Raw genomic sequence first — 27,125 nt, 5'->3', positions numbered from 1 at the left:
TGATAATGATCCAAAGCAGTGCAGACCAACACATGTTCATTTTCATCGTCTGAGTCAGATGCCACCAGCAGAAGGTTGATTTTTTTTTTTTGGTGGTTCTAGTTCTGTAATTTCCACATCGGAGCGTTGCTTTTCTAAGACTTCTGAAAGCATGCTTTACACCCCGTCTCTCTCAGATTTTGGAAGGCACTTCAGATTCTGAAACCTTGGGTTGAGTGCTGTAGCTATCTTTACAAACCTCAAATTGGTACCTTCTTTGAGTTTTGTCAAATCTGCAGTGAAAGTGTTCTTAAAATGAACAACATGCTGGGTCATCATCCAAGACTACAATAATATGAAACATATGGCAGAAAACAGGTAAAACACAGAGCAGGAGACATACAGTTCTCCCCCAAGGAGTTCAGTCACAAGTTTAATTAACGCATTATTTTTTTTTAACAAGCGTCATCAGCATGGAAGCATGTACTCTGGAATGGTGGCCAAAGCATGAAGGGACATACGAATGCTTAGCATATCTGGCACGTAAATACCTTGCAACGCTAGCTACAGAAGTGCCATGTTCTCTTTTTTCTGTTCTCACTTTCAGGTGACATTGTAAATAAGAAGTGGGCAGCATTATCTCCCATAAATGTAAACAAACTAGTTTCTCTTAGTGATTGGCTGAACAAGACGTAGGACTGAGTGGACTTGTAGGCTCTAAAGTTTTACATTGTTTTGTTTTTTGAGTGCAGTTATGTAACAAAACAAATCTACATTTGTAAGTTGCACTTTCACAATAAAGAGATTGCACTACAGTACTTGTATGAGGTGAATTGAAAAATAGTATTTCTTTTGTTTGTCATTTTTACAGTGCAAATATTTGTAATAAAAATAATATAAAGTGAGCACTTGTATTCTGTGTTGTAACTGAAATCAATATATTTGAAAAGGTAGAAAAACATCCAAAATATTTAATAAATTTCAATTGGTATTCTATTGTTTAACAGTACGATTAAATTGCGATTAATTTGTTTAATCACAATTAATTTTTTGAGTTAATTGCATGAGTTAACTGCTATTAATCAACAGCCCTACTAGCAATATTTATAGAAACATACTAGCTACAGCCATGAAAATACACAGAGTATTAAGTAAAAGCAAAGTGAGTACTCTGTCATTGTGGCAGACTGATTTAATATAAGTTTGCACGGACAAATCTAAAGTCCGTTTCCACCTTAGGAAATGTAATGAACAGGAACTACTCCTTAATAGCTGAATAATCAAGGAAGAGAAATTAACTGCCAAGAACAGACCTTAATTGCCTTGAATCTGGTCACATCATTATTTGCAAAGTGCTTCAAAACATGCCTGGCAGCAAAACCAAATGAACACAGTCCATGAAGTATGGGTTTCTGAAATCCTATTTAAAAAAAAAAAAAAAGAACAATTTTTTGTTTTAATGTACATGTTTTGCTCTCCTTTTTTAAGGGCCTATATTTTTATATGCATCTTTATACTCAAATTATAGAAATGTAGGGCTGGAAGGGGCTTCAAAGTGTCATCAAGTCCAGTCCTCTATGCTGAGGCAGGACCAAGTAAACCTAGACCAGCCTTGTCCAACCTGTTTTTAACAACCTCCAATGATGGGGATTCCACAACCTCACTTGGAAGCCTTTTCCAGAGCTTAACTACCCTTATAGCTAGAAAGGTTTTCCTAATATCTAACCTAAATCTCCCTGGCTGCATATTAAAACCATTAATTCTTGTCATACTTCAGTGGACATGATCACAGACCTCTTTATCACAGCCCTTAACACACTGGAAGACTGGTTATCAGTCTTCTTTTCTCAAGACTAAACATACCCAGTTTTTAAAACCTTTCCTCATAGGTCAGGTTTTCTAAACCTGTCACCATTTTTGTTGCTCTCCTTTGGACTCTCTCCGATTTGTTCACATCTTTCCTAAAGTGTGGCATCCAGAACTGGACAGAGTACTCCAGCTGAGGCCTCAACAGTGCCATGAAGAGCATGACAATTACTTCCCTGGTCTTACATTCAATGCTCCTGTTAATGCACCCCAGAATGGTATTAGCCTTTTTCGCAACTGCATCACATTGTTGACTCGTATTCAATTTGTAATCCACTATAACCCCCAGATGCTTTTCAATAGTACTACTACCTAGCCACTTATTCCCCATTTTGCAGTAGTGCATTTGATTCCCTTCCTAACGGAAATACTTTGCATTTGTCTTTACTCAATTTCAACATGTTAATTTCAGATTCTTCAATTTGTCAAGGCTGTTTTGAATTCTAATCCTGTCCTCCAAAGTGCTTGCGACCCCTCCCAGCTTCGGGTCATCCATAGGTTTTATAAGCAAAACTGTGCACTCCATTATCCAAGTCATTAATGAAAATATTGAATAGTACCAGACCCAGGACTGAGCCCTGTGGAACACCGATTGATATACCCTCTGAGTTCAACGTGAACCATTGATAACTACTCTTTGAGTAAGATCTCTCGAGCAGTTGTGCACCCACTTTATAGTAATCTCATCTAGACAGTATTTCCCTGGTTTGCTTATGAGAATGTCCTGTAGGACTGTGTCAAAAGCCTTACTAAAAATCAAGACTTATCACATCTGCTGCTTCCCCACTCTCCACTAGGCAAGTAACTCTGTCAAAGTAGTAAATTAGGTTGGTTTGCCATGATTTGTTCTTGACAAATCCATGATGGCTTTTCCTTATAACCATGTTATCCCCTAGGTGCTTACCAATTTATATGTTATCCCCTAGGTGCTTTACAAATTTAATAATTTGTTCCAGTATTTTTCCAGGTATTGAAGTTAGGCTGACTACCCTATAATTTCCTGGGTCCTCTTTGTTCCCCTTTTCATAGATATGTATTACATTTGCCCTTCTCCGGTCCTCTGGGACCTCACTCATCCTCCATGAGTTCTTGAATTGCTAACAATTCCAAGATTATATCAGCTAATTCCCTATGTACCCCAGTATGAATTTCATGGGGCCCTGGCAACTTGAATACAACTCTAACTCAACACGTTAAATTAAATTTATATATATTTCCCTATTTTGGCTTTCATTCCTTCCACTTGTTGTTAATATTTATTATTTATTAATATTAGTTCACATTAAATAGAGAGTTGGAGAGCATCCCATTGAAATAGCCTTTGTTATAATTTATTATTTATATTACAGTAACACAAGTTCCAGTCAGAACTGTGGCCTATTATGGTAGATGCTACGCAAGACACAGAAGTAGACACGATTCCTGTCCTGAAGAGCTACAATCTATGGAAGCGAGGAGACATTCAAATATAGACTATTTTTCGTAACGAATATATAGCTTCTATGATTATATACATATATTTAAATATGAATGGAGATTATAGGTGGGGCTAGTTACGCTTCCTATTGAGGTTGCCTAGCACTTCCCATTATAAGAGGCTGTTTTCAGGTGCTTACAGCTTTACCCACTTTAACAGTTTGGGCTGAAATTCTCTATGCTGGATGTCTGCCTCAAAATGAATTTTTTAGGAAAATTTCTGCAAAAAACCGTTCAGCCATTTTGAGAACAAGGCTAGGGAAAAATACGATCTATTATCTACATTAAAAAAACACTGACAACCTTTTTTGGAACAGAAACTAGAGGCCATATGTGCTAGGGTTGTCAACTTTCTAATCACATAAAACCGAACACCCTAGCCTCACCCCTGAGGCCATGCCTCCCCACTCACTACATTCCCCCTCCCTCAGTGGCTTGCTCTACCCCACCCTCACTCACTTTCACTGGGCTGAGGCAGTGGTTTGGGATGCGGAAAGGGGTATGGGCTCCGGGATGGGGGATGAGGGGTTTGAGGTGTAGGAGGGGGCTCCAGGCTGGGAGGGGTGGGGCTGAGGGATTCATCAAGTGGGAGAGGGCTGCAGGTTGAGACAGGGAGTTGGGGTGTGGGAAGGGGTGAGGGCTCTGGACTGGGGGTGCAGTCTCTGTGGTGGGGCCGGGGATGAGGGGTTTGGGGTGCAGGCAGGGGCTCCAGACTGGAGCCGAGGGATTCAGAGTGCAGGAGGGGACTGCAGGAGGGGGTGAGGGCTCTGGGGTGGGGCTGTAAGGGGAGATTTTAGCAAACCAGTAAAGTGCCTAAAACCACTATTGTTTATTGCTAATAGTAGTCAAGTTAGCAGGCCATACTGAACCACTCTGGCTTATTGCTAAAAGTAGCTAAGTCAGCAGGTTGTAAATTGGTCATGCAGCGGCCTCAGCATAACCAAGGCAGGAGGGGAGGGGGTTTTGGGTGCCACAGACAGGGCAGCTTGACCCCGCGTCCTTTCTGCTAAGAATGTTGAAATTGCTGATCTATGTATTTTAGAAAAACAGGAAGGCTGTCTATATGTGCCCCCCAGGAATGTTTGTCAGGGCTCCAGGGCATGGACACACTGAAAAAAAAAAAAAAAACTGGTAAATCGATGACCATAAGAAAATCTCTTGCTTGATTTTTAAAAACTGCTTGCTTAGCAAGTTTTCTTTAAGGGATATGTAATTATGTTACTCATGTATAAATAAGGGAGAAAAGTTTCAGGTAACCGGACTTCTCAGAAGGGGCTCTTCAGGGACGCTCCCTCTGGATGCATATTGCGGTCCCCACTGGCAGACAGAAACTTGGCCAGTGGAAGCCTGTCATGATGCCACTCGAAGGCCACATTCAGCTTCGGTAATTATCGAGGGTTGGAGGTGTTTTACTAACCTGTTGTGGACGTGTGTAAGTGCTTGAGACTAAAGTAAAGTTTAGCTTTAAGTGAAAGCACTCGTGTTGTCCTGTTTGTGCCAGCTGTCTATTGGTTGGACGGCCGTGTCTCCTTTGATTTATTTCCTGATGCCACCTTGCACAAAGTAAAAGTTACCAAGAGCTTTGGACTGAAAAAACCCCAGGAAACAGGGCCGGGAATGTGGGGTTCAGGGTTTGGGAGAGGGCTCTGGGCTGGGGCACAGGGTTGGGTGCGGGGTGTGTGAGAAGGCTCTGGGCTGGGGGGCTGGGCTCAGGGATGAGGGTTTTGGGGTGCAGAAGGGGCTCCAGGTTTGGGGGGGGGGGCTGAGGGCTCGAGCTTGGTGCACGGGATTACCTCACGCAGCTCCCATGCAGCAGCGCAGCGGGGGGGCAACTAAGCCTGCCTGTCCTGACACCGCATTGCACTTGTGCCAGAAGTGGGCAGCAGGTCCAGTGGTAGTAGGTGGGGCTGGGGGCAGGAGACTCTGTGCACACTGCTCTTGCCCGCAGGCACCGCTCCCCCCAGCTCCCATTGGCCTAGGAGCCAGACCTACATGGTCAGAAGAAGCAGCCTATCCTATCCCAAAAAACACCATCCTGGCCACTATGGATGTAAAAGCCCTCTAAACCAACATTCCACACAAAGATGGACGACAAGCTACCAGGAACAGTATCCCCGATACTGTCACAGCAAACCTGGTGGCTGACCTTTGTGATTTTGTCCTCACCCACAATTATTTCACATTTGGGGACAATATATACCTTCAAATCAGCGACACTTCTATGGGTACCTGCATGGCCCCACAGTATGCCAACATTTTTACGGCTGACTTAGAACAACGCTTCCTAAGCTCTCGTCCCCTAACGCCCCTACTCTACTTGCACTACATTGATGACATCTTCATCATCTGGACCCATGGAAGAGAAGCCCTTGAGGAATTCCACCATGATTTCAACAATTTCCATCCCACCATCAACCTCAGCCTAGACCAATCCACACAAGCAGTCCATTTCCTGGACACTACTGTGCTAATAAGCGATGGTCACATAACCACCCTATACTAGAAAACTACTGACCGCTATACTTACCTACATGCCTCCAGCTTCCATCCAGGACACACCACACGATCCATTGTCTACAGGTGAAAGACAATATAGACAAAGCCAAGCTCTACGATACAACCGCATTTGCTTCAATCCCTCAGACAGAGACAAACACCTACAAGACCTCTATCTAGCATTCTTAAAACTACAATGCTCACCTGCTGAAGTGAAAAAACAGATTGACAGAGCCAGAAGAGTACCCAGAAGTCACCTACTGCAGGACAGGCCCGACAAAGAAAATAACAGAACACCACTAGCTGCCACCTTCAGCCCCCAACTAAAACCTCTCCAGCGCATCATCAAAGATTTACAACCTATCCTGAAAAATGATCCCTCACTCTCACAGATCTTGGGAGACAGACCAGTCCTCGCTTACAGACAGCCCCCCCAACCTGAAGCAAATACTCTCCCGCAACCACACACCAAAAACACTAACCCAGGAACCTATCCTTGCAACAAAGCCCGATGCCAACTCTGTCCACATATTTATTCAAGTGACACCATCATAGGACCTAATCACATTAGCCACACCATCAGGGGCTCGTTCACCTGCACATCTACCAATGTGATATATGCCATCATGTGTCAGCAGTGCCCCCCTACCATGTACATTGGCCAAACTGGACAGTCTCTACGCAAAAGAATAAATGGACACAAATCTAACATCAGGAATCATAACATTCAAAAACAGGAAGGAGAACACTTCAGCCTCTCTGGTCACTCAGTAACAGACTTAAAGGTGGCAATTTTGCAACAGAAAAGCTTCAAAAACAGAGTCCAATGAGAAACTGCTGAGCTTGAATTAATATGCAAACTAGATACCATTAACTTCGGTTTGAATAGAGATGGGGAGTGGCTGGGTCATTACACATATTGAATCTATTTCACACCTTCTTGTCAACTGTCTAAATGGGATTATCACTACAAAAGTTTTTTTTTTCTGCTGCTGCTAATAGCTCATCTTAATTAATTAGCCTCTTACAGTTGGTATGGCTACTTCCACCTTTTCATGTTCTCTGTATGTGTGTGTGTCTGTATATATACACACACAGAGAGAGAACATGAAAAGGTGGAAGTATATATATCTTCTTACTATATGTTCCTATACTATATATATATATATATATATATATATATATATATATATATATATATATATATATATATATATATAAAATCTTCTTACTATATGTTCCATTCTATGCATCCGATGAAGAGAGCCATAGCCCATGAAAGCTTATGCTCAAATAAATTTGTTAGTCTCTAAGGTGCCACAAGTACTCCTGTTCTTTTTGCAGATACAGACTAACATGGCTGCTACTCTGAAACCTATCCTATTAGACACTGATTTTGACCTTTAGGCTTGATTATCACAACTCATACTTGCAAGGTCACAGGGAGTGGGAGCCAGTGTGGCAAACAGAGGGAGGAATGAAGTTCCATGTCCTGAAAACATTCCAGCTGGTACAAAATGCAGAAGCCTGTTTGCTTAGTGATACAGGTTAGTGTGAACCTTGATGCTTCTCCCTCTAAACTGACTCCTCACTCAAGTGTCCAATTTGAGGTCTTGGTCCTGCAATACATAATCATAACCTCCCATGCCAGCAATGTTGTACTGGAACAGTGAATCAGTCATTCAATATGAGGCAGCTCATGGGTGCAGGATACAGAACTTTCACAAGAGCTGAACTTTAACTGTGGAACTCATTTATGCAAGAGAGAAACCACTTTCATTTCTTCAGTTTTGCTTCCCTTCATTGCTTTCTTCACAAACACACCAATACTAACAAGCACTCAATAACCTACAAAACAATCAAGCTATTTCTCCTACAGACTAGAATAAAAGTGAGGAAGCGTGAGAGATCAGTATTATTTCGATTTTTGAATACTTGGGAGTTGCTCAGATGGTACTGTTATGAGGACCACACATATGCATAAATATTATATAAAAATACCACTTCTGTGACAATATTTGTGAGTTTCAAATTCATTATCCTCAAATGCCTAAGCACATGAACTTAACATTTGCTTTCTGTATGCATTTGTGAAAGAAAAACTTGATCATTTAAAGTGCTCATGGAAAACTAAATCAAAAAGGATGTGAGCTTGTCCAAAGCAAATTCATTGTAAAATTTAAGAGAACACTTGTTGAAAATCTGTTCAGGTATTTGTTCCATACATTTCTATTTAATTTACACACATGGGTAAGGAACTGACCAAGTCCTTGTCTCACATGCAACGTGGCTGTTCTTTAGGTTCTGTCAAGTGAACAGATATTCTCAGCTACTATGTTAATTTGGCTTTTCAAAAGACTACTTGCACTATGTGCAACTCTGAGTTTGTGGCAGCAAAGGAGTAGAGCAATCTGTGATTTCTCTTCTTTTGTAAGGATGTTTTCTTAATATTGGGCCCTCAACATGTTAACATAGGCGGTTACTCACAGAGAAAACAGTCTCTCCCCAAGGCCACTCTGAGTGGAACTGTAGGATTCTATTTAAATATCCAACCTGCATTATCATCAGCTGCTGAGCAACACAAACCCCACAATTAAGTGGATCAGTACAATCTCCTCATGGCCTGTAGTGAAATTTAATAAACAAATAATAAACCAATAAAGGTAAACTACCAACAATCAGTGCAGTGCTGTACAAAACACAACAACAAAAGTCCCTGCCCCCTGAGACGCTTATTGTCTAAAAGTGAGACACAGCTATGGCAAGATGAACAGGGAGACTCAGAGGTAACTTAAATGTCTCCTTTTTTCGTTGTTGAGGTGGAGAGAATACTAACATGCACTAGTGTTTTTGAAAGCAGCGAGTCTTTAGGAGGGATCTGAATTGAGGAGAATGAGGAGAGGCTGGGAATCTGGTGTATTAACACTTGGAGGGGATTACAGGACTCTCGTGCTAATATGTCTCAATATCCATGCAAATATTATTTTACAGAGAGACAGAAAGGGAGGGGGCCTTGTACACACTATCACTTGGGTCGGTATAATTTATGTCGCTCAGGGGTGTGAATAAGCCACCCCCTGACTCAAACTCTTATCTCTTTAAGCAAAGGCACTGCTGTACTACCAGTAAGGTGTTTGTAAAAACTTATAGTTCTTAGGTAATTAGATTACATTCCACCCCAGGCAATATCATCAACAATAACTCCTGGTGTTACTTAGTTTGGCATGCCAAATTCTCAAGCTGACCAACTCTATGGGAAAATGGCAGTTCTCTGAACGGTTTCGTAGAAGTGACTTCAAAAGGGTATCACCTCAACTTTTTCAACTAAGATGGTAAACTGCAGATTATAGACTTTAAATTAAGAGGAAACTAGGGAGAGTGGCAGAATGGGACGCAAGGGAATTCCAGCTGAAAGATGGAAGACCAGCTTTCCTTCAGGGGAAAAAAAAAGATTGTACATAAACTGTAGCCAAAAGCAGCAATGCTTAAAAAAAAGTGTAGTGCTACACATTAAATGTTCCCTTTGTTAGTCAAAATAATGTTAAGCTTTAAGAGGAGACATTAAAAAGGTTGTGGGGTATGTTTGTTTTTTTTACAAAATCCCTCAAATGTGTTGACTAAACGACAAACTTAAAAATATTATTTTCACCTAATACTAAATCATTCCCAACCCTAGCACTATTTAAAAAAAAAAAAAAAAGAAAGAGTAGTGTTCCTCGAAGCTCACCTCCAAGAGCAGCAAAACCAGGATCAATGTGTAAAGGATTCCAATCCCCACTGAGCCTATACAAGGCAGCCTGTGGAAACAGAAAACCAAAACTGGAAAATTAGTCCGGGTTGGTAAAAAATCTAGCACAAGCCACATGCAACCTGTGATTGTGGGAGGAATTCATCACAATCTGCTTAGCTGGTGTTCTGATACTTGCAATCTATAACAAGGAAAAATATAAATTACATGTTTCATGCTATTTTCAATACCTGCCACTGTACAGAAAAAACTGTTAAAGATGCAGGGAAGAGGGCCAAGAACTGCATCTGGACTTGGTACGTCACTGAATAGTATCAGCTAAGAAAGTAAATAACTCTTCCTTGAGATTAAATATATGGGGAAGCATTCTGCCTCGAGATAGCCATTTCACCTCTGTATGCATGAGCAAGGAATGGTGCTCTGTAACCACTTCCTCACAAAGTGCAGCAAAACACCTGGAGTTTGTTGCTCTGGATTTAATAAAATTAACGAGTGTTACTGCTGTGTTCAGAACACTGTGAAGATCTGGTTCAATATCTTTTGCAGCAAGCGGCTCTCAGTGTAAAAACAAACAGTGTATCCAAATAGCGTAAATAACACCGGAATGCTTTCCGGTCATTGCTGCAGCTCCATCAGTGCAGACCCTGATGCAATTAGTCCAGCTAATCTGCTAATTTGCAAAACAAAAAGTCTTCCTTTATTTCCTTATTCCACACATACCGAACATAGGCAAATAAATGGGACATTTATGAAATGTCTGTGGATTCAGCTAATTGAATAGCAAATTCATTGACACTCAGATGATCAATACACTGTGAAACTATGTCTTCTGACACAGAAGTGATCCATCATTTGACAGTCATTTGGTATTATTGTCAATACCATGGCCTTCTTCTATCCAAACACTTCATTATTTCAATAACACATGGCATTATCAAAGTCCCAGCAATCGTATGTAATTTTTTTGTTTGAGCAATTTTATGAGCCACTATGTAGGATGACCTTAAAAGCTTTACAGTAGTTGTGAATTTCATTACTCCTTTAGAATCAAGCAGTTCCTTGGCCTTTCGCTCAAAAAATGAACGATGCTTATCCTTATGCATGTCATGCTTTGTCATTACGTGTCTCTATAATTGGGAGTGTTTCAAACATTCACTGGTCAGTACTTGTGCACAAATTACACACTGTGGTTGAGGTATATCTCCACTTCCAGAACAAATAAAACTGAAATTCAAATAGTTGTCTTCATATTTCCTAAATTTTGCAAGGTTAATAACGGCTTTATGTTTCTTACTCTCATCACCTCCTTGGTCTTCTTCACCCCTTACAGTGGTTGAACTTGTTTAAGGAAATTCGGTATCATCGCTCCGTGGGTTTTGTTGTTTTCATAGAATATCAGGGTTGGAAGGGACCTCAGGAGGTCATCTAGTCCAACCCCCTGCTCAATCCCCAACGAAATCAAGGACCAATCCCCAACTAAATCAAGCTGATTGTCGAATTCAATTTGAAGCTGATAGTCTAATTCAAAATGTAACCATATCTGATATATACTGTTTATGATTACAACAGTTTTCCCTGTGCTGTGTAACTTGTCCTATTCCCGCTGAAACTGCTCCTTTACATCCTGTGATAAATGAAGGGGGGAGGGGTAGCTCCCTTTTATGGACACCCAGCCAGCCAGTTAGCTATAAAATCCCTCTTAGTAGCTGTTCTCTACTTGCTTTACCTGTAAGGGGTTAAAAGTCTCACTGCTATGCATAGGTAAAAGGAAGCGAGTGGGCACCTGACCAAAAAAGCCAATGGGAAGGCTAAAACTTTTTAAAATTGGGGAAAAAACTTCCCCTTTGTCTGTCTGTGGTTGTTCTCCCGGGGAGAAGGGGACAGGGCAGCAGTTATGTTGTAAGAAGCTTGGGCCAGGTATGAAAACCCATCAGTATCATACCTAGAAACTTCTCATTTGAAATCCCAGATATGTAAGTGGATCAGGAAATGTCTAGGAAGACGCGATGAGATTTATCTCTTATTTCTTTATGGCTTGTGGATTCCTGTGTGCTAACCCTAGGTGCTTTTTGTTTTCCTTGTAACCTTTAAGCTGGACCTCAAGAAAGCTATTCTTGATGCTTAATTCTTGTACGCTTTTTTTTTTAAATCTAGCAAATGCCCAAGTTCCCAGATGCATTTTCTTTCTCTCTTTTTTTTAATTACAAAAATTACCTTTTTTTATTAACAGAATTGGATTTGTGTGTCTTAAGAGGTTTGTGCACATGTTGTTTAATTAGCTGGTGGCAAAAACTGATTTCTTCCCCCCCACCTCTTTCTTAGCTCTTCCCCGGAGCACGGGTGAAAAGGTACCCCACAGGAAGGAATTCCCAAATTTGCCGTCCTGGGATCTCAAAGGGGTTCTGCACTCGGGTGGTGGCAGCATGGACCATCCAAGGTCAGAGAGAAGCTGTAACCTTGGGAGTTTAATACAAGTCTGGAGTGGCCAGTATTAATTTTTAGAATCCTTGCGGGCCCCCACCTTCAGCCCTTGAAGTGCAAGAGTGGGGAATCAGCCTTGACACACCCAGCAAATGGAGCTACATAAACGGCAAGGGTGGCATCAGACTCAGAAACCAAGGAGTGAGCCCTCACATGCAAGGTCTCCAGTGGCAGAGCCAGCGCTGGGCCAGAAGGCATTTAGGCTGAGTGACCCCCACCCCAGGTGCTGACCCAGAAGCCTGAGCCCCACCTCTTGGGGATGAAGCTGGAGTATGGGCTTGGGCTACAGCCCCGCTGGGGAGCAGGGCTTCAGACCACACGGGGCACCTGAGCTGAGGGCTTCAGTCCCTGGCTCCTACATGGCGGCTCTCTGCTTTAGCCTTGTAGGGGAACCAGGGCTTGGGGCTCCAGGATTCAGCCCTGCAGCTCCTAGCTTTAGCTCCATGGGGGCAACCAGATTCATGGGTCCAGGCTTCAGCCCCGCAGCAGCCCCTCCGCGCTCCCATCCGAGACCCAAACCCGAAGTCCAGCCAGCTGCCATGCTCCCGGCAGGAAGCCAGGACCCCGTGGGGCAGTAAGGCCCCCAGTGGGGATGGGGAGCCCAGGTGGCAGCCCAAGCTGGGAGTCTGGGTGGCAGCCCGGCTTGGAGTGAAGACCCGGCAGCAATGATAGCCAACAGCCGATGTAAGGAATGCAGTGTCTACATAGACACCATGTGGCCCTAACTACATCAACATAAGCCTTATGCCTCTTGTCAAAGTGGATTTATTATGTCGGCAGAGCAGGGGAGTTACATCGATGGAAGGAGCATTCCTGGGTGTTCACCTCCACTGTTTTGTCTACAACAGCTGACTTTTGTCAACAAAACTGTGTAGTGTAGACAAGGCCTAATAGTCAAAGGTACAAACACACAACTGTCAAGTTTTTACTACACTAAGCTCTACAAATGAGAAGGCAGGACTAACTTGCTGCGGGGACAGGAGAGGAGAATTTGGACCACACTGTCCATAAGAGGCTGGTATATCTGGTTCTGTGAGATGAGCAAAGTCAAGCTGTGTTGATGGCACCCCCTACTGCCAGGAAGTAGAGAGGAGCAATGTGAGAAGCAGATTAGCTGAAACAGTGTGTGTCTTTATTAGGAGTAATCTGTAGCCTGGATGCCATTGTGATCAAAGGCAGATGGCAGTCATTTTGAAAGAGAGCAGCATGCGGCCTCAGTCACATTAACAACAGTAGGAGATTACAGCCGTTTTGAAAAAGAGCAGTGCTTCATAGAATTCTCTGAATTTGAAATTATTCTCCATTACAAAAGAGGCTGAAGAATAATAGCAAAAAAATACCCTTAATCCTAAAATGTTCACATGTGGCCTGTGTAAAAGAATTCAATGAGTTATAACTAAATGGGAAGTTTCAGTATCTTTGCTATTCTGCTACTTTTCTGCTAAATTTCTTAAAGGACCTATTTTTAATTACTTTTAAATCAAACTAATTAACAGATTTACTTGTAAATTATTGGAAAAATCATTATATACTCAAAAAATAATTTGGGGGAGCCTATATTTTATTTTTCATACATAACAAGAACATTAAATGCCTGCAAAACTTGACTCAAATTTAGCTATGTAGCTGCAACCAGTACCTCCATACGAAGTGGTGCTTGAGTTGAGGAGAAAAGTGGGAGAGAATTTTTATAATCCACACTTTAAAAAAAAAAAAAAAAAAGCAACTAAAGTCAAAACATGACATGTTTACTTCTTATAAAAACTACCAAGTAATGTTTAGAAATAACTAGGTTCAGAACATTAAATGCAATCAATACATTTGATCAAAAATCAAAAGCATTAAAGTGTTTTACCTTTTCTTCAACATTCATCTTAATAGAAACGTTCTCAAAAAGCGTAAGACATAACTGGATAAAACACAGTTGAGGTTTAATGCAGCCAAGTTAGACCTGTCAACAATTTCTTTTCACTGAAAGCAGTCTTTTGTATTACTTCATTATATGAATAGTATTCCTAAACAAAAGCAGATTTAAAAAAAAACCCGTTATCTTCGCTTTCTACGTCCCGACAATGACGACAGCATTTCCTGAAGTCTCCAGTGATAACATAAAAAAAGTGATCCATCCTTGGAGTTTGAGAAGAGTCAGTTGATTTGGGGTATTAGATTGAAGTCAGTCATAACATGGTTAGATTGTTCTCCAATTAATAATAAACTGTCAAGTCTCATTTCCTAACAATGTAGGAGTTCTGCCAGATCACAAAAGGAAAGGCGATATTCGACCTGTTCATGCCAATTTTTCAATCTTGCCTGCAGACTACAATAAAGGTCACCGGTAAAGCTAACAGAAAAGGAAACCAACTATACATTTATACATTCTCCCTTCTGTCTGGAAAGAAGAGTTTTGTCTGAGAGGATGTAACTTTTTCTTTGCCTAAAAAGTACACATGCCCAAAATCACAGTTTTGTTAATGAATAGCAGCAGTCAAAAATCCTCATGCAGGAAAAAAGCTGATCACTAGAACAAGCCTCTGGATCTATGTATTTCCAGATGTTGTGTTCTGCCACAAGGGTACTACAGAGCTCTCTCTTACCTATGCCACCAAAATGTTTCTAGTTCAATTAATAGTACCGATATAGGCTCTGATCTAGAGAAGTCCTTAAGTATGTGCTTAAGTGCCTAGATGAATAGGGATGGGCTTAAGCATATGCTTAAATTTAAGCATATCCATTTACGTACTTTGCTGAACCAGGGCCTTAAGCATTCAAAGTTATGTTAATCACCTATTTTTGCAAGGTAGGTAATGGAAGGGAGGAATGGGTTGATGATACAAACCAGTACAAATATAAGTTTTTTTAATGTACTTTGCAGATAATAAATCTTTCTATTCACCTTAGAGGAGGAGATATATGTGAAACAACTATTTTATAAATCAGTATAAGCAGCTTATAACTGGTGTCCAAGAGCCTGAATATTTTTGTGAAAATCCAGTGAACAAAATTATTCAGTTCTTTGAGGAGATACTCACTACAGGAAATCTCAATCTATACTTAGCCAGATAACATTTACTTTTCAACACTGGTCCCCATGCATGGAATGCTATTCCAAGTCTGCTCCACCAAGACACTAAAGTCTTCATTGAAATTTCTCCTTGACTTATTTTTTTCATGCCCTTAACAATTATTGTTTAAAAATATGTTTGTACCACCTAGACATGAATAAGACAAAATGAATTAACTACATGATTTATTACAGTACCCTGGCCCTACCTCACCCACTCCATCCCTTCTTTCCCATTTATCCCACGATACGTCTGTTAGATCTAAAATTAGATTGTAAACACTTTGGGACCAGGACCAAGTCTGTGAGCTGAGTGGTTTTAGATAACTTTTTGTCACTTAAAAACACAAACGCCGCCAGCACCACAAGCAACATACAAAAATTCTTCTCTACTTGAATATCAGTTAAACAGAAAAGTTAACCCAAGTTTGTGAACCTTTACTAAAAGTGGAATAAATATTTGTACATACTTTGATAATACATACTGAATACATGAAGGGGAGGATTGGTGGAGATGAAAGAGGTCTGTATGTAAATAAAATGGCCAGTAGCACAATATATTCTTCCACCATTCACCATCTTATAATACAGAAAAAATCCTAGTGTACTCCAAATTCACAATCATCTTTATACCTCCGAACTCAGAAAATTATATTTCTAGCTGCCCAACAAGGATAAATCCAGGAAATGTAAAAATCTCACATCTTGAAAGTGGTATAAATCAAATTTAATAAATTTTCTAAGTAATTTGCTATTAGGTGCTCGCTTACTTCACAATTTCAGAGAATTAACAGTGCAACATTCTCTGACTACTAAAGCCTCCAGACAAATTAAGAAAACATCACATCCTTGCAGTGGCCTCACTCCTCTCTACTCTGCCTGTACTGTCTTTTGTTTTTAAGCAAATCTTCTTGGCATGCTCTCAGAATTTGTGAGCCAACAGTAGCATTTCATTCTCTCCGTCATGAAACAAATTATTCATGCTACAAACAACAAGAGTCACCTGCGGCTTCCAGGAGGCTTTCTTGTGCTGTCCTCTGAAGTTAGTGTAAATGTACATGTTTTCAGGGAATGCTGCACAGCACTCTTCACAGAGTAAGGCACTCTGCTCTTTTCAGAATCTTCTCTTTTATATGGCTGTATCTTCACATCCTCCCAAATGGCGGTACCAACTGTTACATACCAGCCTCTGAAAAATTCCTTCCACTTTTGTACGCCTTATTGATTTGTTTTATTTAAAATAAAGAAAGGGCTATCAAAAGAATGAAGCGCCATGTACAAATAATTACTACATATTCTAATTAAAGAAAATACCTTTATTTTTGCTTTTTCTTTGGGGATCTAATCACTATTTCATACTAACCGGGCTTGAAAAAATTAATCAGTCATCTACTAGCAAGAGGTACCGTACCAATGACGAAGGAATCCGAGGGGGAATGGAGCCTACAGTGAGGTCCAAGGGCAATGCCGTGGCGATAACTCTTCTCAGCATCACATGAGCCTAAAGAGTTCCAAATATAAAATACTGAAACTGTTACACCATTTAAGGCTGCTGGTCCATCTAGACCAGTATCTGTTGGTATCAGAGAAAGCCTCAATAAGTCCCATTTCAGACAATTCTAGAATAACCCACTCAGAGGGCAAAATTCTTTATAACCTATTTCAGTATTTGGTTGTTACTCCCCTACTGCAGTGGTTCTCAACGAGGGGTACATGTGCCCATGGGGATATGCACAGCCCTTCCAGTGGGTACATCAACTCATCTAGATATTTGCCTAGTTTTACAACAGGCTACATAAAAAGCACTAGCGAAGTCAGTATAAACTAAAATTTCATACAGATGACTTGTTTATATATTTCAGTGTATAGTATATAGAGCAGAAAGTACAATATTTATAATTATATGGTAAATATGAGAGAATAAGCAATTTTTCAGTAGTAGTGTGCTGTGACGTTCTGTATTGTTATGTCTGATTTTGTAAGCAAGTAGTTTTTCAATGAGGTGTTAACTTGGGGGTAACGCAAGACAAATCAGACTCCTGAAAGGGGTACAATAGTCTGGAAAGGTTGAGAGCCATGGCCTCACTGTGTCCATCCTTGAGTGGGATTTGTCCAGCACAGGATGGACAGGCTTTGAAGACCACAAGTTTCAAGTCTACCATGATAAGGAGCCCTGTGCAGAGAGGTTTATACAGATGAGTCAAAACAGTAGAGTTTGGTCCAGATGAGTTGGATAATTCACAGCTGTTGAATACAGCAGATTGCTCCGAGCTGGTTCTGGAGACTTTGGGGGGTCTTGAAGAAGACAGACAGAGCTAAGAACCAGCAGGTTCGATACTTGCCAGATTCCGTCTCACCATCGTGAGTGGTAAGAGGGAGGATCGTGACCACCCAGCCCTTTATGCCCTTGTTCAGGAGTATGAGGCAGCACGGGGCACATGCACGGCCCTGACAGATACTGATATTAAAAAAAAACTTCCAGTTCTCACACACTGAGGACCTACAGTGGGGTCCATACTGACACACGCTAAAAAAAGAATCTGTTATCCTTCTCATGAGCCTGCCACTAGAGTAGAGGCTCTCAAACTTCAGTGCACCGTGACCCCCTTCTGACAACAAAAATTACTACATGACCCCAGAAGTGGGTACTGAAGCCTGAACCCACCCAAGTCCCACTGCCCTGGAGTGGGAGGCAAAGCTGAAACCTGAGCCCCACCACCGCAGGCAAGGGGACCAAAGCACAAGGGCTTCATCCCCAGGTAGGGGGCCTGTAACATGAGCCCACAGCCCAGGCCTGAAGCCAAAGCCTTAGCCCCAGCCAGTGGCACTCAGGCTTCGGGCCCGGGCCCCAGCCAGTCTAATGCCAGCCCAGGCGACTCCATTAAAACGGGGTCACAACCCACTTTGGGGCCTGAACCACAGTTTGAGAACCGCTGCACGAGAGGGTTCCTGGGCCAGTGGGTTTCAGAGTTACTAGCTTGACAGCAATCAAATGCTGCGTCTCAGGAATGACCATTTCAAATCCAAATGCTGGATTTCAAAACTGTTTTGCTCTACTCCCCTAGTATGTCCTCTCACCCCAGCATGTGTCCCCTTGCTGCTATACCCATTTCCCACCCATTTCTATCCTCCTGTCACAACTCAAAATGCTCTTGTTGCTGTGCCCCTCTGGCTCCCTACCTAATCTTGGCCTCTACCTCCATCCTTCCCCAGCCCCTCACTGCTATCAATTTAGGCTGCTTGCTCCTCCTTCTCCAGACTGCCTGGATATGAGAAGGGGGACAGTCTCCCTGTCCACAGTCACTGTGGTCCCCAGCAGCAGAAATTGCATGCAAAGTCCTGATCAGCCCCGAGATGGAGTCTCCGGAGAATTTAGCTGCCAAATTAACAAGCCTTGACTGAGCATGCACAAACTATGATTTTCGGAGAGTTATAGCTCTGCCAGATTTGGGTCGAATTTCATAAGCAGAGCAACAGACATGTACCTCACCCCAGGGCAATCCCCTGTCAAATTACAAGTTCCTGTTTAAAAGTATAGAGGTGCTAAAGCTTCTCAAGAAAACAGCTGTATGATTTCTTTTAATATAGTCCAAACAAATGTGTTTGTCCCAAATCTCATTCTGATAAACAGCTTAACCATTTTTGCTGAAGCTTTCCAAAAATTAATTCAGTCTGAAGCAGACACTCATCCTGAAAAATTTCAGCACAAATAACTAAAGTTTGGCATAATTATAAGAAACTGAAAACAGGGTCTTATAATGGGAAGTGTCAGGCAACTTTTAGGCATGCTAAAGCATAAAAATTAGCATGAAAATCTCAATACCCGTGTGACATAAGTATTATCATTTTACAGATAGATAAACTGAGGCACAGAAGAGGTTAAGGGCTTGTCCCCACTAGGTGCAGTGTAGATTCTAATGCCCACCAGCGTGCTGTGTGCTAGCTGGCCCATGTGGACCCTGCTAGAGGGCACTAAAATTTCCATAATGCACATTAATGTAGTACTATTTGAAACAGGACTACAGTAACGTGCCTTAGGGAACTTTTTGCATGCACCAACAAGGTCCATGTGACCCAGTGAATGCACAATACACTGGTGTGCACTAGCATTTACATCCCAGACAGCAAGGACTAAGTCACTCTGTAAACAAGCCCTTAGTGACTTGCCCAAGTTCTCACAGTGAGCTGGTGGTAGGGCTGAGACTAGAATCAAGGTCTGACTCTCAGTCCTGTGCTTTAAACCATAAGACTCTTCCATTGAACATAAGAACATAAAAATGGCCATACTGGGTCAGACAATAGGTCCATCCAGCCCAGTACCCTGTCTACCGACAGTGGCCAATGCCAGGTGCCCCAGAGAGAGTGAACCTAACAGGTGTGATCTCTCTCCTGCCATCCAGCTCCACCCTCTGACAAACAGAGGCTAGGGACACCTTTCCTTACCCATCCTGGCTAATAGCCATTAATGGACTTAACCTCCATGAATGTATCTAGTTCTCTTTTAAAACCCTGTTATAGTCCTAGCCTTCGCAACCTCCCCAGACAAGATGTTCCATGGGTTGACTGTGCGCCGAGTGAAGAAGAACTTCCTTTTATTTGTTTTAAACCTGCTACTCATTAATTTCATTTGGTGGCCCCTAGTTCTTATATTATGGGAACAAGTAAATAACTTTTGCTTATTCACTTTCTCCACACCACTCATGATTTTATATACCTCTATCATATCCCCCCTTAGTCTCCTTTTTTCCAAGCTGAAAAGTCCTAGCCTATTTAGTCTCTCCTCTCATGGGACCTGTTCCAAACCCCTAATCATTTTAGTTGCCCTTTTCTGAACCTTTTCTAATGCCAGTATATCTTTGTTGAGATGAGGGGACCACATCTGTTCACAGTGTTCAAGATGTGGGCGTACCATGGATTTATATAAGGGCAATAAGATATTCTCCATCTTATTCTCTATCCCTTTTTTAACGATTCCTAACATTCCGTTTGCTTTTTTGACTGCCGCTGCACACTGCGTGACATCCTCAGAGAACTATCCACAATGACTCCAAGATCTTTCTCCTGATTAGTTGTAGCTAAATTAGCCCCCATCATATTGTATGTATAGTTGGGGTTATTTTTTCCAATGTGCATTACTTTACATTTATCCACATTAAATTTCATTTGCCATTTTGTTGCCCAATCACTTAGTTTGGTGAGATCTTTTTGAAGTTCTTCACAGTCCGCTTTGGTCTTAACTATTGTGAGCAGTTTAGTATCGCCTGCAAACTTTGCCACCTCACTGTTTACCCCTTTCTCCAGATCATTTATGAGTAAGTTGAATAGGATTGGTCCTAGGACCAACCCTTGGGGCACACCACTAGTTACCCCTCTCCATTCTGAAATTTACCATTTATTCCTACCCTTTGTTCCCTGTCTTTTAACCAGTCCTCAATCCATGAAAGGATCTTCCCTCTTATCCCATGACAACTTAATTTACATAAGAGCCTTTGTTGAGGGACTTTGTCAAAGGCTTTCTGGAAATCTAAGTACACTATGTCCACTGGACCCCCTCAAAGAACTCTAATAGGTTAGTAAGTCACGATCTCCCTTTACAGAAGCCATGTTGACTTTTGCGCAACAATTTATGTGTCTGACAATTTTATTCTTTACTATTGTCTCAACTAATTTGCCCGGTAGTCTTACTGGTCTAACTTAAATGGTTAGTCTTACTGGTCTGTAATTGCCAGGATCACTTCTAGAGGCCTTCTTAAATATTGGCGTTACATTAACTATCTTCCAGTCATTGGGTACAGTAGCTGATTTAAAGGACAGGTTACAAACCGTGGTTAATACTTCCGTAATTTCACATTTGAGTTCTTTCAGAACTCTTGGGTGAATGCCATCTGGTCCTGGTGACTTGTTACTGTTAAGTTACTCAGTTAATTCCAAAACCTCCTCTAGTGACACTTCAATCTGTGACAATTCCTCAGATTTGTCACCTACAAAAGATGGCTCAGCTTTGGGAATCTCCCTAACATCCTCAGCCGTGAAGACTGAAGCAAAGAATTCATTTAGTTTCTCCCCGATGACTTTATCATCTTTAAGTGCTCCTTTTGTATCTCAATCGTTCAGGGGCCCCAATGGTTGTTTAGCAGGCTTCCTGCTTCTGATGTAGTTAAAAACCATTTTGTTGTTACCGTCTGAGTTTTTGGCTAGCTGTTCTTCAAAGCCCATTTTGGCTTTTCTTATTATATTTTTACATTTAATTTGGCAGTGTTTATGCTCCTTTCTATTTACCTCACTAGGATTTGACTTCCACTTTTTAAAAGATGCCTTTTTATCTCTCAGTGCTTCTTTTACAGGGTTGTTAAGCCATGGTGGCTCTTTTTTAGTTCTTTTACTATGTTTTTTAATTTGGGGTATACATTTAAGTTGGACCTCTATTATGGTGTCTTTGAAAAGTGTCCATGCAGCTTGCAGGGATTTCACTCTAGCCACTGTACCTTTTAATTTCTGTTTAACTAACCGCCTCATTTTTGCATAGTTCCCCTTTCTGAAATTAAATGCCACAGTGTTGGGCTGCTGAGGTGTTCTGCCCACCACAGGAATGTTAAATGTTGTTATATTATGGTCACTATTTCCAAGCGGTCCTGTTATAGTTATCTCTTGAGCCAGATCCTGCGTTCCACTCAGGACTAGATTGAGAGTTGCCTCTCCCCTTGTGGGTTCCTGTACCAGCTGCTCCAGGAAGCAGTCATTTAAAGTATCGAGAAATTGTGTCTCTGCATTTTGTCCTGAGGTGACATGTACCCAGTCAATATGGGGATAATTAAAATTCCCCACTATTATTGAGTTTTTTATTTTGATAGCCATACACAGCCACCACCAAAATCCAGGAGAATTCCACGGACAGAGAGAGCACCCACAGAATATTCATAGCCAAAACCCCTCACGGGGAACTACAGAGCTCATGCCCAATGTATCTAATACTACTATTACAAAGAGAAAAGAATTCTGCAGCTGATTGATATAATATCATATATTTTATTGAAGATATACAAGTGATTATTTGACACCACACAGTACTTCAACCTCTGCTTGTAGTTGGGTAGGTGTCTCATTTAAATGTGCACCATCAATGACGGTGGAGGAAAAGAAAACAAGTTGCATATAAAGGAGAGAGAAAATTACAATTGTTGAAGATGTGTTCTTGAAAAATCTTTCCCATTTTTATTATTGACCAGCCTCACCTCCAGCATTGTAAATTCGGAACATTATATCCACTACCAAAGTTAATTAAAAGCTCATTTCACTCCAACTTTGTTTTCCCAGGAAAAAAAGAATCATAGATCATATCTGAAGCAGACACACGACACACATGGGGGGGTTACAAAAACCTTCTTATTGTGTTACTTAGAAAGCTATGAAGAGCAGCATCTGACCAAGTCCATATTTCTGCATAATTTTCTACTCATTGCTATTTATTTTGTGTAAGTACCTCACCAATGAAAGATGTTTCTAAGAAGCTAAAAATATGTTTTGGAGAAGGGTAAAAAGGAGCAAGTCTAACAAGATGTCTATCACAGGTTGCATATTTTAATTGCCTGATTAATCATTTAGTGGAATCTATTTCCATTCACTGATTTAAAATATCAGCTTGACAACTGACAGGACAAGAGTAACTAGATGATACTGCAGGCTCTATAACTACATTAAGTGTCCCCTATGGGGCTGAAATTGAATGATTCATCTCTTGTTAAACTACTAATAGTCAAACACTTTTTGGACTTTTTTGATCTCTGTCAAAAATTCCATTTTATTCGAAGATTTACAGCAGTGAATGCAGTAAACCATTGCTCAGATTACAGATTGAGGAGCCCAGAAAACTGCTACGGCACGTGCATGTTTGTACATATTAATATAATAGGACAGACAGAAAAATACTGATACAAAAGCAATGAGCTCTTTGTGGTATGGTCCCACTGTATAGGGTGTTGTAGGGTTCCATTCTGTCATCCATTCTGTTCAATATGCACACAAAGAGAAAGAGTAAGATGATGGCTGGAGCAGCATTAGCACTCTAACCGCACTCAGTTCCAAGGTTCTCTTTCCCTGGTCTGGACAGCAAAGTAGCATTTTATCTGCATCTGCATATAGGTAAAAGTTGCAACCTCTCTCCATCTTGTGCAGGGACAGGATTTTATATTTGTACAATAAGAATTGATGTAAACTTTGAATTAATTCTACCAGCCACCTTTTTGAATAACAGAATGACCGTCTGAGACTGGGATCTTGTTTCCTATATGCATTGTAAACTTCCCTCTAGTCATTTCTTTGGTTTAAGGTTTAGTGAGTAAAAGACAGGATCTTGTATTGTGTCTATGTTAATTAGATTAAAGGAATGTTAAAGGCCTGAGCCACAATGTAAACGGTTTTGACCACAAGATTTACTGAAGTTTAATTTACAATGTATTCTGCTGAATATAAAATACTGCTGTCTTCTCTGCGAGAGATTGTTTGTGTGAATGAGGAATGCAGCCATCATGAAAAGATAAGGTGTGAAAGCCATCACAAATATCCAGATGGTCAAGAAAAAGTGAGAAACTTGGAAACACCAAGAGACAATCAGAAAACATCCATTGTATCCGATGCTAAACATGTTAACAGCATTGACAGCCTCAGAGGTGAGTCAACCACGCCCGAAGGCAAGACAACAAATATACAATAACCATCAAATGATAACATTTGGAAAATCCCAAGATTACCACCACTTAAGGACTAATGATTACAGGATGACATTGCAAAATGCATGGACTCAAATGGGAATTTACAAGTATAAAGCTGGGGTGTTTTGCCATGAAACTCTGGGTTTAGTCCTGCCAAAACCTCGGAGCATTGGATCGCAACCGACAGAGCCCAGCTCCCCACTCGTGTTCAATCTGACTGGCCATTAGATTGACTTGAGCTACAACAGACTGGTAACTATAAAAACATCAACTGGCAGGACTGTGTGCATGATGTGTATGTGTGTGTGACTGAAAAGCATATGCTAACTGTTGTATTTTGAATAAATATGGCGTATTTGCCTTCTCTCTTATAAAAGATCCCGTGTGCTTTGTATAGTGTAACACTTAGACATGGACTTTGCCAAAGTTATTTGTCTCTTTGTTGTCTAGAGAACAACCCTTGAAGTCTTCTCAATGTTCAATACTGAGTAGTTACCAATTTAGGACCTAATGCAACTCCCACTGAAGATATTCAGAGTCTATTGACTTCAATAAAAGTTCAAATGGGTCCTTGTGAGAGATGTGCATCTGTTCTGTAATAATTTATTAAAACTGTATATCAACTCAGTTATTATTATGTTTACTGTATGACTATACTAGGCTAAATCAGCAAGCTTATTGGGAAACAAATGGGAAAGCCAAACAATGACTTCAACACACACCTGAGGGCTATTACAGGACAATGGGAGAGCCACTGGCCCTGAAGAGACTGACTCAACTTAATACTGGGCCCACCAAGCTGGTTGTTGATTGGCAGAACCAAAACATCTGGGAACTGAGAAGAAAAAAGAACTCTGCTGGATAAAAAGCAACACACTCAGTCTAGGGGAAAGGATGTTATCTGGGAGCTGGACCAACTGTCACACTGGCTGGGGATTTCTGAAGAAGCTAGGCCTGCCTGGATCACCATCACAAGATGGTGGGGATATATGTCAGACAGACATGTGTGAACTATTTATTGTTCTCAAATCCTTTTTTCTCTTATGTCATGTTTTGTTCCTACTGTTTCGGTGAAACCATGCTTTGATTTATGAAGGCTTTGGGTGACTCTATTCACCACTAGTCATAGACTCCTGACAGGGACTACCACAGGTGCCAAACTAAGTCAGACAGTTTGGGTAAGCATGGTTGAGACACAGGGCACTATAGCTCAGGGCCCAGTCTAGGAGTGGGAAAATAAAGGTATTCCACCCCAGAAGAGGTAAGGACATGAGGTCTGACGCCTGAGGGAGTGAATTCAGAAACCAGAAAACAGAAGCATCTAGCCCTACAATTGTGACAGTTCTCACTTAACAGGACCCATTACCAGAGTGCTGAATGCCACACCAATTCTTGGAAAATGGAGCTGGCTTGCAGTTGCCTTCTGAGCGTACTTCAAGGTGTTTATATTTAGCCATACATAGTTTGAATCCTAACTTGCAGAAAATGCCTCCCTCCCTTGGCTCCAGCATGATGGCTGAGTAGCAAGATCAGCTGGGGTCTTTTTGCTAACAGTCCCTAACGTTAAACATTTAGAAAAAAACAGGTAAAATTTTCAAACGCATTGAAGCCACTTAAGAGCTTGCTCCCATTTTCAAAAACTAACATAAGCACTTAGGAGCCAGCGTTCTATTGATAGTCAATGGAACTTCGGCTCCAAAAGGGACTAAAAGTACTTAGACACTTTTGATAATTTCACCCAAAGCTCTCTTGATGGACTGCTGGTAGCTTCTGAATTTGTTTTATTAACTGTTGACCTTAAAAAAATGATGTAAGACTCATCTATTTATTCAGGCTTTTGCTGTGGGGGAGTGATTGTACTTGAAGAATTAAAAGTGTGGATCTTGGCAGAGGGAAGTGGAACTGGACTGACATTTGTCAGCATGTAAGGCTCACTGTTTTTGTTTTTAATTTCTACATATGCAACCAGAGGTTAAAATGAGTGTATGTTTTATAAAACATTAATAACATTTTGACTGCGTCACTCAGCACCGCTGTGTTCTGAACCACCACTGTTACTTTGTTCCATATCTTGTCATGCACGGGCACTGTTACAAGTTTTCAAAAGTTCCTATTCTAATTAAAATTATTTTTCACAAATGCAACATGACATGCTAATCATTTTAGCCTCCTTCCCATTAGATAGCATTTTTACATTAGAAAAACCTGATAAGATTATAAGGCTTACAAAAGCAAAGAACATCATACATAAAAGTTTAAATACAACAGTTATGATATTCCAAAGCAGAACACTTAATAAACTTTATTTTAGTGAAAATAGAGAATTTATTAAAAATAAGGAGGACGGGGCTAGGAGATTTCCCCAAGTAAATCTGATAAAGAAACTTTCCTTCCTTAAAAAAGTAAAACTTTACCTGATCAACTGTAGTGACATCAGAAAGTACAGCATCAGGTGTTCTATTAGGTGGGTTCACTGTTACCTGAATGGAAAAATGGAACAATATTTAAATGCAAAAGAATCACTCTCCTTTACCCACCCTAAAACCATAATCAGACATGTTTAAAGAGAACTAAAAACAATGATTTCCCAGGGGTGGGGGTTAAAACGTGTTTAAGGATAAGGAGAAAAAATTTCCAACAAGCTCAAAAAAGTTTGCATGAAGATTCTCTTTAAACATACAACATCAATACATTTTTGCCACAAATTTGTCACTGCAAAACAACACTGCTCTTTTAACATTGTACATTCCAGGGTCTTGCATCATTTTACGAAAGCCAATAAGAGTAACTGACAATCACTCCATTAAGACAAATATCTGCTCTAACAACAATTTTAAGGCAACACACAGCAAGCTATAAAGTGATTATTGATCCTGAAGCATTAAATCTGGTTTACACTCATACAGCAGACCATTTTAAAGACATTTCTTCCAAACTAAATTAAAAATAAATAAAGCTCAAGAAAGAAGGTTATTAGTTTCTCCTCAAACTAACACTTTCCCCGGTTTGTTCCAACTTTGAAACCTATCAAAACCAAGGTTAATATTTTGGACCATAAACTGAATCCAAACCAAAAAAAAAAAAAAAAGTATTTAAATACTGCCTTATAACAAAAGCTTAACCAACATTTGAAAAAGTATGCTATATGAATGACTCTGGACCTTATCTTAGTCTTTCAAAGCCTCTGACCTTTTATTCTTTATCCTCCCAATTACAAGCTGCATTTTGAACCCTATCACTTGAAACAAGCTTTGGTTTTTTGATTATATAAACTGTAAACTCAACATGACAGTCCGTCAGACTCCATCTT

General features: G+C 40.7%; 1 protein-coding gene across 3 annotated transcripts in view; it reads right to left on the bottom strand.

Moving 5' to 3' along the window:
- The window catches only part of HSD17B4 (hydroxysteroid 17-beta dehydrogenase 4), a 124,326-nt gene that overhangs the window by 32,404 nt on the left and 64,797 nt on the right, over window positions 1-27,125 (bottom strand). For all 3 annotated transcript variants that reach the window (XM_048850825.2, XM_048850827.2, XM_048850826.2), the window contains 3 exons: window positions 26,230-26,295; window positions 9,545-9,614; window positions 1,293-1,399 (listed from right to left, as the gene is read on the bottom strand). In XM_048850825.2, coding sequence (XP_048706782.1) covers window positions 1,293-1,399; window positions 9,545-9,614; window positions 26,230-26,295 — 243 coding nt within the window. The remainder of the gene's footprint in view (window positions 1-1,292; window positions 1,400-9,544; window positions 9,615-26,229; window positions 26,296-27,125) is intronic.

This window comes from Caretta caretta, chromosome 5 (assembly GCF_965140235.1).
Source record: "Caretta caretta isolate rCarCar2 chromosome 5, rCarCar1.hap1, whole genome shotgun sequence".
Lineage (NCBI taxonomy): Eukaryota > Metazoa > Chordata > Testudines > Cheloniidae > Caretta > Caretta caretta.
Note: the sequence above shows the minus strand (reverse complement) of the source record. Positions and strands in the feature narration are given on the sequence as shown.